General features: G+C 43.5%; 1 protein-coding gene across 1 annotated transcript in view; it reads right to left on the bottom strand.

Annotated features, from left to right (window-relative positions):
• Positions 1–10,377, bottom strand: part of SCN11A (sodium voltage-gated channel alpha subunit 11) — a 70,174-nt gene extending 59,797 nt beyond the window's left edge. Inside the window, exons 1-3 of the mRNA XM_045856825.1 lie at positions 10,111–10,377; positions 5,363–5,481; positions 3,970–4,092 (exon numbers count right to left, since the gene is read on the bottom strand). Of these exons, the coding sequence (XP_045712781.1) occupies positions 3,970–4,092; positions 5,363–5,481; positions 10,111–10,377 (509 nt within the window). The remainder of the gene's footprint in view (positions 1–3,969; positions 4,093–5,362; positions 5,482–10,110) is intronic.
• Positions 10,378–16,487: the final 6,110 nt, after the last annotated feature.

The raw sequence follows: 16,487 nt of genomic DNA, 5'->3' as shown, positions 1-16,487 counted from the left end.
AGAATATTAATTAATGTCTGCTCTGAAATACCATTTTTTTAAACTCAGGTATAATTTATAAATTTATAGGTATTTTGGAAAAAGGCTATATTTGCAGATTTGTGGGGGGTTTTCAAGTCTTCATTTAGAGCTCAAGCAGAAGAGACAACAGCCCCCAACTGCCATTTCAGCCTGACCATCCAGCCTCCACCTCCCACCCCCACTGTTCTCTTCTTCAGCAGAAGCCTGGTCCATGGTGGGAGAGGCAGACCCAGATGACATTTGACATGGAATAGAGCCATGTCCACCAGTAGGAAACGGGGCTTAGAAGTTCCAAAATGAGGAAGCCCCTATCCATCAGGCAAATGAGGCCCTCTGGAGTGTGCCACTCTGAGTTCAAGCATAGTTAAGGTATTCAGCAGGGCCATAGGTGATGTCCAAGGAGGTTAACAGAACACCATCGCCTGGTCCTAGGGGACTTCTGCATTGATTCTCTCAGAGTTATTAACTTGGATTCAGTTTCCCCATTTAACAGCTTTCTAACCAAAGACTACTAAAACAAATCCCCCCTACGGGCCTAACTACTCAGCTGCATGCTTTCTTTTGTGAGAACATGTTCAACAACCTCTTCCCAGACCCTCTTCCATGCAACCACTACTGGTCCAAGTGCCACCACCTCCCCTACCTCAAGCCTCTCTGCTTCCCTACAGACTAGATAAGGGTTTTTGTTTTTTCATATCTCTGCCTTGTGGGTCTTTTAGTAGTGAAAATGGCCTTGAGCAAATTAGGTTTCAGTTGGGTGACTGCTTCCTGTTAATGGGAAGAAAGGACTCATTACATCTCTCCAGAAGTGCTGGGCAGGGCAAACCACTGCTGTGGGAGCAATGCCATCTCTTGGATCTGTCTCTTCCACAGGTCCCACTCTTTCGACCACAAAGGCCTCAGAGACACTGTTGTAAACAAGGAGCAGTGGCCCCTGCACTCTCAGCGCCTCACATGGAACAGCCAGTTCTCAGAGGGAAAGCCACTCCCCCCAGCGATGCTGCCAGGATGGCTTCTATTCCCGGAGGTGGCCACTGCCCCCTGTTCTGAGGCACAGCCCCTGAGCTTGCCGGCTTTAACCAGATTCCAGGTTCCACCAGCAACAGCAAGGGCACAACCACACACCAAAAAAAGTGCAAGGAAGTAAAGCTAAAAAGCCAGCAGAGGACTAAAATGAAATACTAAGTATACCTGATTAACACAAAAGAAGACAGGAAAGGAGAAACAACAAAAGAGCAAATGAACAAAAAAATGAGATCAATAGAAAAACAGGAGACCTAGATTCAAGCCTATCCAAAATTACATTAAATGCAAGTGAACTAAACATTCCATCAAAAAAAAAAAACCAAAAAACCAACAAACAGAGATTGGATAGACTGCATAAAAAAACAAAATTCAACTATATGTTCTTTACAAAAGATACACAATAAATACAAAAACACAAAAGGGTTGAGAGTAAAGTGATAGAAAAAGATACACCATGCTAACACTGAGCATAAGAAAACTTAAGTAGCTATATTAATATCAGACAAAACAAATATTACAAAAACTATTACTAGAGACAAAGAAGGGCATTTCATAACGATAAAAATGCATACATCAGGAAGATATAACAATCATAAATGTTCACGTGCCTAATAATAATGCTGCAAACACATGAAGCAAAAATTAACAAAAGGAGAAAGAGAATGGACAAATCCATAACCACAGATGGAAATTGCTGCCTCTCTTCGGTAACTCATAGAAGTGCTAATAGAAGCAGTAAAGGTATAAAAGATCTAAATAACATATTGACCACCCGAACCTCACCAACCATTTACAGAATGTCATATCAAACAACTACAGAATCCACAATGTTTGCAAGTGCACACAAAACACTCCCAAGGAAGACCATAAAACAAGTTTCTCTTGATTTCAAAAGATTGAAATCTTACAGAGTATATTCACTAACCACAACATAATTAAATTGGAAATCAATAAGACAACCAAAAAAGCATAAAATATTTGGAAATTTAAAAACACATTTCTAAATAACACATGGGACAAAGAAGAAATCAGAAGAAAAAGTAGGGAATGTTTTGAACTGAAAGGTAATAAAAACACAAATGTCAAAATCTGTGGGATGCAGCTAAAGCAATTTTGCATGGAAATTTATAACTACAATTGTACAAGAAAAGAAGATCTACAACCAAGTATTTAATTTTCTACCTTAAGAAGCTAGAAATAGCTTCTTAAATTAAAATCAAAGTAAGTTAATGGAGGAAGTTAATAAAGATTTTGAAACTTTCATATATTGCTGGCAAGAATGTTAAACAGTGCAGCCACTTTGGAAAACTATGGCAGTTTCTTACAAACCTAGTCATATATTTATCCTAAGATCCAGCAATTACACCACTGGATATTTATCCAAGAGAAATGCAAACATATATCCACAAAAAGACTTTATACAGAAATGTTCATAATGGCTTTATTTGTAGTAGCCAAAAAAAACCCAGAAACAACCCAAAATGCCCATCAACAGGTGAATGGGAAAAGAAATTGTGGTATACCCATACAATAGAATACAACTCAGCAATGAAAAGGAAAAAAAGCTAGTGACAAATACAATAGCTTAAATGCATCTCAAAACATTATACAAGATGGAAGAAGCCAGACACAAAAGTATGGTATCAAACAAACTATATGATTCCATTTACAAGAAATTCTAGGAAAGGCAAAACTGGTCTAGAATAACAGAAAGCAGACCAGTATCTGCCTGGGGTTGAGAGCTGTGGGTAGGATATTGGCTGCAAAGAGGCATGAGGAAACTGCAGGGTGGCTGGAAGGTTCTGTGCATTGGCTGTGGTAGTTGGCATCACATGGTTAAACGTGTGATAAAAATCAATGGACTCTTATTATCTATTAAATGTATTATTCAGTATATTCCTGAAAGACTAAAGCAGTAAATATGTTAAACCAGAAAAACTAGGACAACATATAAAAGAATATTAATCAAAACAGAACTTTCTAAGTTAAAAAAAACTAGCATGTATGTCTGAATAACCAATTAAAAAGTATAAGAAGTTAATATATTAATTATAAAAAGAACTCAAACTGTCTGGGGAAAAACCAAAAATGATACATGAGCAAATGGAAATACAAATTCACAAACTAAAACAAAAAAAAAATTCCAGATAGGAAATTAAGGAAATGCAAGTATTTTTAACTCCATAAACTAATGAAGAAAAAATTTAATGCTGGCAAGAATGTAGCACAACTGGTTGTCAGAATATACTGCTGATAGCTGACTGAATTGTTACAAACTTTTTGGAAAATATTTTGTCAATATATATTTTTAAAGCATCAAAGTGTACCTGTTGACCTAGTAAATACATTTCTAAAACTCCATCCTAAGAAAATATAATTTCTGAAAAGTAGCTTTATGCAAAAAGGTGCCTATTGCAATGCTATTCATAGTGGCAAAATGTTAGAATGGTTAAATAAGTTATGGTTTATTCACCTGTTAAAATATTATATAGCCATCAAAATAGATTCCTATAAAACTATGTAAGCACAAAGAAAAACACTTAAAACCTAGACATAAAATGTGTATGTGTGTTGCTAATTATCAATGTAATTTTTAAAGGCCTTTTAAAATAATCACATATATGATTATTTTCATATATGATTATAATCATATATATGATTATATATATAATCATATATATATATGATTATACACACACACACACACACACACACACACACATATATATATAAAATTGACTCTGCCAGCATTGTGTTGGGGGATTGAAATTATGGGTGACTTTTTCTTCCTCTATGTATCTAAACTAACACTCTCTCTCTCTCTCTCTCTCTCTCTCTCTCACTTTCTCTCTCTCTCTATACATACATAAAGGTTTAACTTCTTTTTAGGTGTACTTGTTTGAAAACAGGACAGACACTTACTCGGCATAAGAAGCAGGAGTAGCAGAAGTAAAAGTGCCTTCCTCGGTACTGTTGTCCTGCCCACTAGAGGCCATGAACACACAGTTGACAATGACAGTGCAGATGATGAACATGCTGAACAATGTGACCAACGTCTATTAAGGCAAGCACACTGCAGGATGGCATGTGTCATTAGCTATTACAGCAGACGCCGTGGGTCCCCTCTGTGCAGGTGCACCTGTCCTCCGACTGTGAGTGTTGGCTGAGGATGCCCCACAGCTGCCCCTCCCTCGGGCGGAATGGCGGCCCCCTCACCCGGAGGGCCACAGCCCCCTTCCACCACGAGTCTGACTGACTGAGACTCGCAGGAAGCCGGTCCCTTGCGCCCAGGCCGGGCCGTTCTGCGGTAATTCGTGCCCCAGGACTCCCTGTGGGCTCAGGTTGACAGGAACTCAGCTGGGACCCAGTCCCGCTTGCCTCCCCCATTTGCTTCACCCTGCTTCCCTCTCTCTGTCTCCGGAGAGCACTCCTCTACTCAATTACCAAAATAAAAATCCCTTTCTCAGGCCCTGCTTCTAGGGTACCCAACCTAAAGAGTTATTCCTTCTCTTTCTCTTCAAAACTTCATTCCATCTACCAACCCATGTCTTGTACAACCTTCCCCAGTCTAAAGCTGCCTCCTGTCTCCTCCAACCCTGCACACATGGGAAATGCTCAGTGCTTCCTACCTGTCTCTTTCCCTAAGACGAGGGTTGCAAACTCAAAGTCTTAAGAGCCTGGCCAGTCACATAACGGGGTGAGACGAGCTGCTGTGGGGTCACGGGGAGAGGGGAGCATGTGGTGATACAGAGCTTGCATGCTCCCTCTAAAAGAGGCTGTACTTTCTCACTACACCGACTTTGCCAGGTAGGAGGAATGCAGGCCTAGCTTTGACAGAGGTTCCATTTTTCAAGAGAAGCTAGTAACCTGGACTTTCAACATTAGAGAGTGTTTCCATGAAGTTCTAAACCTTGTGTAGGTTCAACATAACACATTTATCAGATAAATATGGTGCACAGGTGGGCAGTTTAGAACCTTCGGGTCTCATCTGAGACGTCCCTTCCTCCAGGAAGCCATCCTTGATGCCTCCAAGGCATAGCAGTGCCTCTCCATACCACCACACTTCCAAACTGCCCATCTCACCACAGCAGTCGGCCTGCCTTCGCCCCAGCTCTTTCCGAGGCCAAGGACCCCGGGGGAGGACCGCACCTTGCTCACACCCAGCACTGGCACAGTCCTGCCATGCAGCAGCAGGCCCTCCACCACTGTCGGTTGAAAGAGTGAGTTGTTTCCACTCCACAAACATATGAACGCCCTGAGGCACATGCACTTTTCACGGGGCCTGGACTTAGTAAAAGATGCAGCAAAAGGATATGAATGGACTGAGATTCTAATGGTTAAACTTCGGACTGAATTGAAAGGCCCAAAAATGAACAAGGCTCGCTTGGCGCTGAAGCGGTAGATTGTTCTCTTTTTGTTCAACACCATAAATGTCTGCAAAAGACCAAACACAACAGGAATTACGTGCAGTGAGAAAACAGTATTTATCATGAGTTCCTTTAGAGACAATTCAGTGGAACCATGGACTGAGGTATAGATTGGCTTTAACTGCAGCTTCTGATTGGAGAGCTGTCACTCTGAAGCCTGAGGTGACAGCCAACACTGTGACTCTGGAAGCCACGGGTGTCCCCAGGTGGCCTGGGTCTCACTCAGAACCCCGAGATAAGTGTTGGGCTGTGGTCTGTCACCTATTGGAATACTCTGGAGGCTGCAGAGATGGAGCACATGGCCCTGCAAATAAAGACAACAGGCGTGAAGAGTGTCACCTGAGGCAAACAAAGCTCTTCATGTTGTACTCTCTAAGCTCGTTATCACCGGGGGACACCTCAGCCTTGTGGTTGCCTTCAAAGGGCCAAATGTAATGTTAGGGCTGTATAAATGCAAGTACTCCTTAACTAGGGGCAAGGAGCACGGCACTACTGCTGGGTAGAAACAGGGTGCCACTCGGACAAAACAAGGTGGAGGGCCGGAGTTGGCCTGAGGGCCTTGTGTTTGCTGCCTGTGCTCTAAGATGTTATCTACAGAGACAAGAACTAGAAGAGAAGTGGAAGAGATGGAAGTGGAACAGAACATTCACATTCAGCAGATTGTTTTGGTTACTAATGAAAACTTTATAATGAGTCTTCGAATAATCAGGGACCTAGAGAGTCCATGTTGTTGTGCTTGAGCAGTTCAACATGAGATAGTCTGCCAATCAATCCTAACCTTAAGGATCTTCAATAAAAAAGCTATCAAGACTTGCTGCCAGACTTGCTCTCCAAGTCCCCCATGGACACAGAGACAAATCTGCCTGTGGTTCTCTCCTGGCAGGGAAGCTCCACAGAAGGCATCTGGAAAGGCATGTGGGCGTGTTTGGTTGTCACAGTGACTGGAGGCTCCACTGGCCTTTAGTGGGTAGGTCCAGGGATGCCAAACCCAGGACAGACCTGCCAAATGGCGCGCTGTCCCCCTCACAGTGCCCAGCTGGGCCCCACTGAATTACACCAAACCTGAACCCACTGCCCTAACACGTCTTCCTGGGCTCTGGGAACAAAGCAGCTCCCCCAGCACAACACCCTGCACTCAACATCCACACTCAGACCTCCCTCTTTCCATTTCACTGTGATCTCCCTGTTCCTTTACGTGTCCTTAAGGCTGTTAGTTACAAAAGCCTTCACAGAACAAGAGTCATTCCTGTCTCCCCGTGTCACTGTCCCTTTCAGACTTGCAAAAAGTACTACATGACATGGGATCCAGCATGTTCTCAGACAGGAAAGACAGGCCTTGTCACCAAGGTGCAAGACAGCAGGATGGGTGCTGCCTTCGCTCAAGTGCCAGAACTTCAGCTACTGCCAACCATCCACCTTCCTACACTTAGCTGCTGGAACTTACTTGTCTGCTGACCATCTGGCTGCAGGAAAATGTGTGGACTAGGAGACATTCTGTTACAAAATGAAATGGGTCACTGGGTTCTTTAAAACTCATGAATGAGCTCAGGATCCCAAGACTCAATTCAGGGGCAGAGAGCAAAACTATCCTTGAGGTGGGTCACCCCAGATTAATAGGTGGCATGACGTGGCTCTGTTTTTGTGCCCTTTGATTTTGATATTTTATTAATGCCTCCTCTGACTGCTTTAAATATTTCAACTAATGGTGTATTTAACTACACTTGCCAGGGTTTTAATGATTATAATGATAGGGACCAGCTCCTCCTGCCTGCTTGCTGACACATCTCCACCCCTTTCCCTGTAAGTCTTCAAAATGGAAGCCCCTAAAGAGAGGAAGTGGCCTGCGACTACATAAAGCACCCTTGGATTTGAGTCCTAGCTCCACCCCTTACTGTCTGTTTGGCCTGGCATAAGCCACTTCCCCATCTAGTCTATGGTTTCCTTATCTGTAAAGTGAAATGTTAACTACGACACATGCTTCATATGACTGTTGAGGTCATGTGAAGTCATAGATGCGCAGAAGTCTAAATTAAGTATCGTGTCTTCTGATTTGAAGGGAGGACCCAGGCTGAGAAGAGATACTTCTAGAATATCCATCCAGGTGAGAACAGAGCCTGTCCGCCAGGACTATCTACAACATACCAAGCTGCTGCCTGCCTCATGGATCTCCTATCCAGCCTTGAGGCAGAAAGAGGCCTCCAGAAGTTAATTCACATTCAAAACTCTGCCTCCCAAAAGCCCCTGGAATCTGGGAGGAGAAATATTGGAGTGTTTATGCTCCTTCATTTCTCTTCCCTTTTCTTATCCTTCCCTTTCATACTCTACTTTCCTCTGTACACATGGTCCCCATTTTGCTTGGTAACCCTAAATATGTCCCAATTCAAGGACATACAAACCAGTGTTGAGAACTGCCCTGCCTGGTTTCAGAAGCTGTAACCCCCATGGCTAAGGCTGAGTAAAAGACCTTGGGACTATAAGCCACTAAGGAGACAAAGCTTATCTTTCTGGTAGGGGTGCTGCCTCTGCCCCCTTTTACTTTACCCTGCTTGGCGCTGGGTGGATGACTGGTTAGCCAATGATGGGTAAGATTCCTCAAAGGAGGGACAACCTAAGACAGGTATGATTACAAAGGGGCCCTCAGGGAAGGACTTGGGGGGCTATAGAAAAAGGCGGTGATGGACCCTCACCCCTCGGCTTTGACATAGCCTGAGTCCTCATTCTGTCTGCAAGAAGTCTCCTAATCTCTAAACTGCCTTACTTCTCCTTCCTGATTTAAGCCTGAAACAATGCTGGAGGGTGGTGCAGCCCTGTGCTGGAAAGGGCAGGTTCCCCCTGGGGCGATCAGGCCTAAGAAAGAATGCATAAAATCCTGTGAAACCTAGGTTGCTAAGAATATCCTCAATTTTCTGATAAGGGTCCAAACATGGAATGAGTTTGTTTCCCAAAGTTTTATAGCCCTTTAGCTAACTGACCCTGACTTAGAAGAAGCCCTCTAGTTCTGTGAATGTTATCTATTATTTGATCATTGCTGCCTGACAATGATGAATGGAGACCTTCCTTGAGGTAATGCTCCCAGAAAAGCAATAAAAGCCTGTCGAGGCAAGAGTTGGGGAGCTCTCTCTCTCTCTCTCTCTCTCTCTCTCTCTCTCTCTCTCAGAGAGTGGCCGTGCCATCCCTTTTCCTCCACAGGACTTCTGCAGTCCGTGTGAATTTGTTTGTCACATCCACAATATACAGACCCCACTGGAGGGAGTCTGCATCAAACCAGGCCATTTTTCTCTGGAGAGGTGAATTTCTCATGGTTGCTAGGGAAGGATGCTCTCAGCATCCCATGTTTTCCAGGACTTCCCCGAAACTCCCCAGCCTCCTTCCTCCCTGGCCTCAGCCCAGTGAGGTGGGCTTTCTATGCTCAGCGAGAGGATCACACAGTGAGAGCGTAATAGCAAGGTCTTCTGAGCCTTTCCTGAAAGGGACGGTCTGGAGAGAACTGTCCTTGCTGTCCCCCTGGGCTTTCAAACAGCCATCAGAGGAGCACAGCATTCACATTTCCTCACTCGGGCCCCTTTAACAAACTTTACTAGAATTTTCCTCCAAGAACTATATCCAAGCAGATAAAACAGCAAGCCTATCACAGACTGGCATGGGGCTTACATGTAATCTGCATGTGTCCACTTGATTACCAGATTCTTAGTTTTCATTTATTGAGCTCTGATTATGTGTCAAGTGTTGGTCTAGGGCAGTGATTTTCAACCTTTTTCATCTCATGGCACACGTAAACTACCAAAATTTTTTGGCACACCAAAAAAATGTATTATATTTTTTTCTGATCTGACAAAAATCAGTATAATTTTGATTCATTCACAACAAATGGGTATTGTTGTACTGGCTCTTTTCATTTTTTTTTAATTTGGCCATCTAAGGGAAAAGAAGTTAGATCCCTGACTAAATAGCCAGGCATTGCATGTTTTAAAGATTCTCACAGGTGCACCAGTGTGCCTCCTGCAGCGCACCAGTGTGCCAAGATTGAAAATCACTGTTCTGGGGTTTTGACGTTCATAAGACTTATAATAGCCTACAAAGCCTACTGCCTAAAGCTTTTTTAGTGGTAAACTCTAAAAAGCTTTCAGGGTAAACTCTTGTTGCTAAACTGGACAATCCTGGACAGCAATATTAATCCTTCACACAGGGACAATGCTTTACAGCTCATAAAGTGCTTCCATAGCATGTCTACACTTCAGGGCAAGGAAAACAGGCACTATTCCCATTTTGTAGATGAGAAAAATTAGAATTAGTGAAGTTATTTACCCAAAGTCATAAAGTCAATCATTGAAATGGTCTACACCCAACTTTTCCGACTGCTAAGCCAGTCCTCTTTCTGACGCCATTTTTTTGGTCTCAGTTCTTGTCTTAACCTTTCTGCTGCTCCCAGTCTTCATGTTGTTCTCCAAGACATGCATCACAGAGAGAAAATGAGGACTGAATGGAGGTCGCAGGATTATGAAGGCAATGACAAAGGGTTACAGCAAGGCAGAAGTACAGCCTGCCACCTGCAAACCCCAAAACCAGCATTTGAAGATCCTTGTAACATCAGTGACAACTGCACAGTTAAAGCACCCCAGCCTCCCCAGGGAACTACCTTATGATTTCTGTAGAAAGGGTCCAGGTCTTCCAGGGGCTTCGCTATCAGCTCACGAGGAATGTCACCATAGAGCTTGGGCAACTTCCTGGATGCCTTGAGGTCAAGCTGAGGTCGAGGCTGGGGTTCTGCCACTGTCCGGTCTTTGAGCTTCTTTTTCTCCTTTTGGATGGCAATCCGCTTCTCGATTGCAGCCAGAGATTCGGGAGTGAAGGGGCGGAAGTTCCGCGCATCTGGGAAGATCACTGGGCAGCACCAGTCATCCATTTTCACCCTCGGGACAGAAACAGAAAGTAGATCCTGGGAGAGCTCTGGGAGGTAGAGAGCACACAACCTGCCCTGGCTTTCCGCTCTCCAAGGACAATGTCATGGGGTCTGTAAGAGCTGAGACTGAGGTGAAGGGGCCTGGGAGCTTATTGGCTGAGGGACAGGTGAGAAGAAGCAACCACCACAGTCAGTATAGCAGGCACTTTGGACACAGGCAAGATCAAAGCAGGGCATCATTCCTGGAGGATCTAGGGATAGGTGGGAAGTTGAATTCAGAACAAGAGGCAGAAGAAGCCCCGTCTCTAAAATTCAGACCAAGCATAGAGCAAGACAATAAGAACCAACCAGCTGAGCTACTGAAGCAAGGCCTGCAGGAGGTAGACAATGGCCATCGTGTGAATGGAAGAGGAAGGAATAGGGAATCAAATGACCTATAGCTATGGGTTGTAAAATCACAACTAAGTTCATGGGTGTTTTCTCACATCTGGTCAGCAAAGTTCTTAAAATGGGATGGGATGGAACACGGGCATGTGCATTTATACTAACCTCTATGATCCCATGCCAGCTCTCTACTTCTGAGACACAGACCTAGCAGAAGCGAGGCCCCAAGAAATCAATAAGGATTTGCCCAAGCTAATAGGGTCACTCTATCATGGGATGACAGCTGTCCTGGCCCCTTCTACAAGGACTTTCTCTTCAGCCCCAAGCTTAAAACTAGACTGAGAAAAAGCAACAGTGATCAGGTTGAATGACTTAATTCCCCATGAAAGACATCCTCTCCTTTCTTATTTACTGAATGCCAACCTCGGGTCGACTCTCAAACCACTCCAGATGGTAAAAAAGCACTCCAGGGAATTCTGAAGGGGAATTCAACATAGCATTGGTCTGTTCGTTCAACAACCGTGTGCTCAATATCTGTGCTAGGCATAGTGCTAGACACCAGTGATGAAAAAACCACAGTCCCTCCTCTTGGTCCTACAGTTATGCCACCCTGGTGTAATGGAGAAGTCAGATAAAGGACAGGGAGTTGCAGTAGAGTAAGACAAGTGCTACTACAGGGGGAAGTAGAGGGTGCCACATCTGCGTGGGACAGGCATCTAATTCAGGGAAATCAGGGATGGCCTACCAAAGCTTTAATGTCTCAGTTGAGAACTGAAGGAGATATAAGACTCAGACAAGAAAAAGGGAGACATCAGAGTGCTGCAGGAGGAGCACATGGCATGCACAGGGAGCCCTGAGTGAAAGAGAATATGGTGTCCATCAACAAGTTCTGTTTGCCAGGAAAGGAGAGTTTGTGGAGTGGAATGGCTGGAAAAGGTTCTAGTCAGCACTGCAAGAGCACGCACGGCCCTAAAATCATTAGTAAAGACCATGGACTTTACCTTGAGGGTAATGAGGAGTTGCTAAACAGTGGGTTGTTATTGTTATTGTTTGTTGTTATAGAGAAGCAACACTATCAAGTTGTGTTTTTTAATATCCCTCTAACTGGTGAGAATGAATAGGGCTTGGGACAGGGGCTGAAGGCGTAGGGAGGCTAGAATCAGAGAAATCAGCCTGGAAACTATTACAGCAAATCACAGCCACTGAGGATGACTTAATGTAGTGGATGGAGTGAGATAGTTAAGAAATAGCCTTGACAAGTGATCAGTGGGAAGGGAAGGATTTGAGGACTGTAAGGAACTAAGGTTCTCAGCTTGAGTGGCTGGGTCAAAGAGTGGTACTACTCACTCACATAGAAAGCGCTAGAGAAGGAAGAAGCTTTGGGGGAATAAACTCAATTCAAAACATATGAAACTGAAGCTGCCTGTGGGACCTGGGAGTGGAGAGAACCAGGAGACACTTGAATACAGAGAGATCACAGTTTATACATGTCAGGCTCTGAAAATAGCACGTAAGAAAAAAACTGTCAGAACTTTTCTTGACAATCCCTCAGGAAGGCACCCTATTGAAAAGGCACCCCAACTCACTGGTCAACAAATTCAAAACAGTCAGCTTTTCTTCCACTGCCAGAACCAATCACTCTTTCTTCGGTTAGTCCCCAAAGGAACTGGATTGTGCTTAAGGGACAAAATAAAAACAACATAGTATCTTTAAACACACTAAGAGCAATGTGATGTTCACAGTGTGTGAGCCGTATGTCAACTGAAATGAAACAAGTGAACCGTAGACCCACTGCCTTCGGTCCCACTCATCATTACAGATTTGTCTGGATGATGGAATTGGCCATACTGCTTAATCAGTCTCTGCCCCCCCCCGCCATCCCTCCCTTCTTCTTTCCTTTCATTCCAACCCTCTGTCTCTCATAAACATACATATTGAATTTGTATAAATTAAGTTGGCATATAGTGAGACTCTACTGTATTTGGCTGTAGAGCTCATGAAAGATAGGGAGTCAAGACAGGGATGAAGTATTTTGCAGTCAAAGGCATATGGATGCTAGTTGATCCTATAAAATGAGAAAGACCCTGGATGCAAAAACTGGACCATATGCTAAGTTACAGCAAGGAATCCAGTGGAGGGCTGCTGCCAGATAAGGAGACTGCTAAAGAAGAAACTGGACACTCTGGTCCTGCTATTCTGATCCTAGGGATATTTTTCCTGGGTTCTTGAGGGAAAAAGACTTGATAGAAATAAATAACACAAAATAAAACTGACTACCCCTGAAACTTCATGCATTAAAGTTTGCCATACACAATGAAATAACTAAAGGACCACCTCTTAAAAGTAACATTGAATACTGCAAAAACTGACCCAGGAAATGGAGGGCTGTATAAAAAATATCAACTCAAATATATCTGACAAAATAAAATCACATGCAGTATAATTTTCTTAATAACTGAAAAAATTGATAGAAGAAGCAAATATTTTTTAAAGATTTTATTTATTTATTTTTAAAGAGAGGGGACAGGAAGGAGAAAGAAAAGGAGAGAAATATCAATGTGTGGTTGTCTCTCACACACCCCCTATTGGGGACCTGGCCCACAAGCCAGGCTTGTGCCCTGACTGGGAATCAAATCAGTGACCCTTCTGTTTCCAGTCCAACACTCAATCCACTGAGCAACACCAGCCAGGGCTGATAAAAAAAATAAAATATTTTTGATAAAAGTAGACTCACAAAAATTGAACTATGGAAATAAAGGCTGCACATGCAAAATTAATAAGTTAATAAAAATCAATATGGCACACAATAATCGGTAAAGTTTGGAATTATTCAAATCTTCATTGTGAAATTCATACCAAAAATACTTAATTTGGAAAATTTCTGTACAGAAAATAGATTTCATTGCATGGAAAATTGAAGAACTAAATTGGCTAAGTGCAATTATTTTCCAAGCCTTGCTAATAATCAAGTACAAAGGCAAATGTCTCAGACACTAATGACTCTTTACAAAAACATTATTTGAATATGTTCTCCCAAACAATGAAAAAATGAAATATGCATGGAATCTAAGACATAGTATACCTAACCCAAGTGCAATAAAAAAATAAAATTCAGGATGACTGCATTTCAATTGGCTTAAAAAGCAATTGATTTGTCTACAACCAGAGGTCACAGAGCTCTCATAAAAATCCTTCAAGAATAAAGTAAAGCCATCCATAACAAAGAATATGATTAAGAAACTGGTTTCTTAGTAGGTAAAAAAAGGAAGAAGCGGAAGGGCCCAGTCGAGGCACGTGTGTAAAGGACCCATGGACAAGGACAAAGCGGGGGAGGACTGAATGTGGGAGGCGGCGGGCAGACAGGGCAGGAGAGAGTAATGGGGAGAAAAAGGGGTCAACTGTAATTGAACAACAATAAAACACATTTTTTACAAAGAAAGGTAATTAGAAATTCTATCAAAACATATCATTCTTCAGAAAATTGTGTTTTATATGAAGCCAACTAAAAGGTTTGAGCAGCTGGCAGAATATAAAGCTAGGAAAAAAGAGTCCACTTGACCTTGACACCTAGAACATTCCCCTTCATGCAGCAGATGGTCAGTGACATCAGAGTTCATCTCCTTCTCTATGGGCCCAAATATTGTACTTGGTTTTAGAGTCTAGTAGTTACAAAATCATTACATCACAAAAGTTATATGTTAGTTTTAATTTCAATGATCATCTTTATAGATAAAGCAGAATTAATTATAATTACAGGATAGAATTCAAATGTGATAAATGCTATAAAAGTTTATTGCAAGCTGGAGTTGGAAAGAAAAGATAAAGGGAAGGTCAGAGGTACCAACTTCCTCATCCTAAAACACTGGGAGAATCAAGACATTCTAAGGAAGGTCTATGGACCAAGGAATGTAAGTGTAAGTCTATTCCTTAAAACTGTGCAGGGAATCAAGTGGGAACCAAATTAAAAATATAAGTAGCAAAATATGGATGAATCATGAGAAGAGAAGAAGAACTACTGTCAGGAAGCTCAATTCTTCATCTCACATAGGGACAATTCAATTACCCGTGTTTAATCTTGATAAATCAAGAAACAGAAGTTTTGCCCTGGCTGGTATGGCTCAGTGGATTGAGAGTCACACTGTGAACCAAAGGGTCACAGGTTTGATTCCTAGTCAGGGCACATGGCTGGGTTGTAGGCCAGGTGAAAAAAGGAAAAAAAAAGAAAGAAATAGAAGTCTAAGAGAATTATTTAGAGTAAGCAAGACAATGACTAGAAGACTGAAACACTGAAATAGCACCTAGACAAAAGTGGAAGCATTTTACTTTGCATGTTCCATCCTTCCCAACATATCTTCCTCCTGAGCTGTTTGATGTGGGGCATGTATGCATTACTTTCACAGGATTGTGAGAGGAATACAGAAATGCTTCAAGGGCTCAAAACACCATCTGATTCAAAATATCAGGTACAGTGACAGGCTCTAAATCTCCTTGAGTCACAAAGGAAGCAAGCATAATCTCAACTTGCCATCCTAAAACTGGAGGTCAGCAACACGTGAACTGTGAGCTGTCTGACGTGGAAAGGCACAGGGACTGGAAGGCCCAGGAGGAGACTCTGCAAGTTCTCCCTGACGGGCTGGGCTGGGCCTGCAAAGGAGGTGGGCGCACCTGGCAGAGAGGGCCCTGCTCACGCTCCTCTGAGGACTGGCCCCTCCGGCTCACAGGCCCACTCTCCCTGAATGGACAGGAAACAAACACGGAGGAAAGAGGACCAAGGCCTCACCTCCCTAAGCAGAGACTCTAAAAATTCCTCAGAAGCTCACCTTCAGTTAAGCTTAGGTAGCTCCAGGCCTTGCTTCAAATCTATGAATTTTACAGAGGTATTTAGATTTGAGCTCATTCATGTGCTGGGTGTTGTGGTTGCAAAGTGATATAAAACACCATCCCCAGCCCTCGAGGGTCTTACAGCGGTGTGGGGGGCCAGGTAAGTCAAGGATGGAGGATGAAACCACACGTTGAGTTTGGCTGCACCAGGGGGAAGCATTTGGTACTGTGGGAGCCCAGAGGAGGGCATAGTTATGAAGAATCAAAGGTCGTTGAGCTGGGAAGAGAGAGGGAGGGGTACGCACGTGTAGAAACACTGAGGGTAGCAGACAGCTTTTGTTTCTTATTTATGACTTTTCCCACAATTATAAATGTTACATAGCCTCACTGTGCTGGACATTTTCAGCTGGCCCTCCAGACCTCTCCCCACCCTTCTGCACACTGCTCAGTGCCCATGAAATTGACCCACAGAGAGACTCTCCCTGGGCCTCCTAGAACTCTGGCTTCTGGGTGGGTTTGGCCAATGGGAGGCATCACAAGAGACCAGAGAACGGTGGAGAGTGATGTCAGGGTTCTCCTCCCCAACTCTCACTGCCGATGGCCATGGGCCACAGCAGCTGTCACCTGGCCTAGCTGTGCAGCTCCCTCTCCAGTTCCGCAGCACCTCCTCCCCGCTGCCCCTTCAGACATGGGGGAGAAGAGCACCCCTCTCATCACACCTCGGAATTGCACCCCCACTTGTTTCTGTTACTGAGTTCTGCCCATACCTTTGTAAGATGCCCCTACAATAAAACATTCTCGAAACGCCCGGTTTGATGTACCATCTGTTTCCTGCCAGGGCTCTGGCTAATAGAATCACCCATTAGATAAAATTCAGAAAACAAGACAAGGAAATGATTGCCCACAAA

The sequence above is a fragment of the Phyllostomus hastatus genome, unplaced genomic scaffold, assembly GCF_019186645.2.
Source record: "Phyllostomus hastatus isolate PE091 unplaced genomic scaffold, TTU_PhHast_1.1 phas_scaffold_129, whole genome shotgun sequence".
NCBI classification, from domain to species: domain Eukaryota; kingdom Metazoa; phylum Chordata; class Mammalia; order Chiroptera; family Phyllostomidae; genus Phyllostomus; species Phyllostomus hastatus.
Note: the sequence above shows the minus strand (reverse complement) of the source record. Positions and strands in the feature narration are given on the sequence as shown.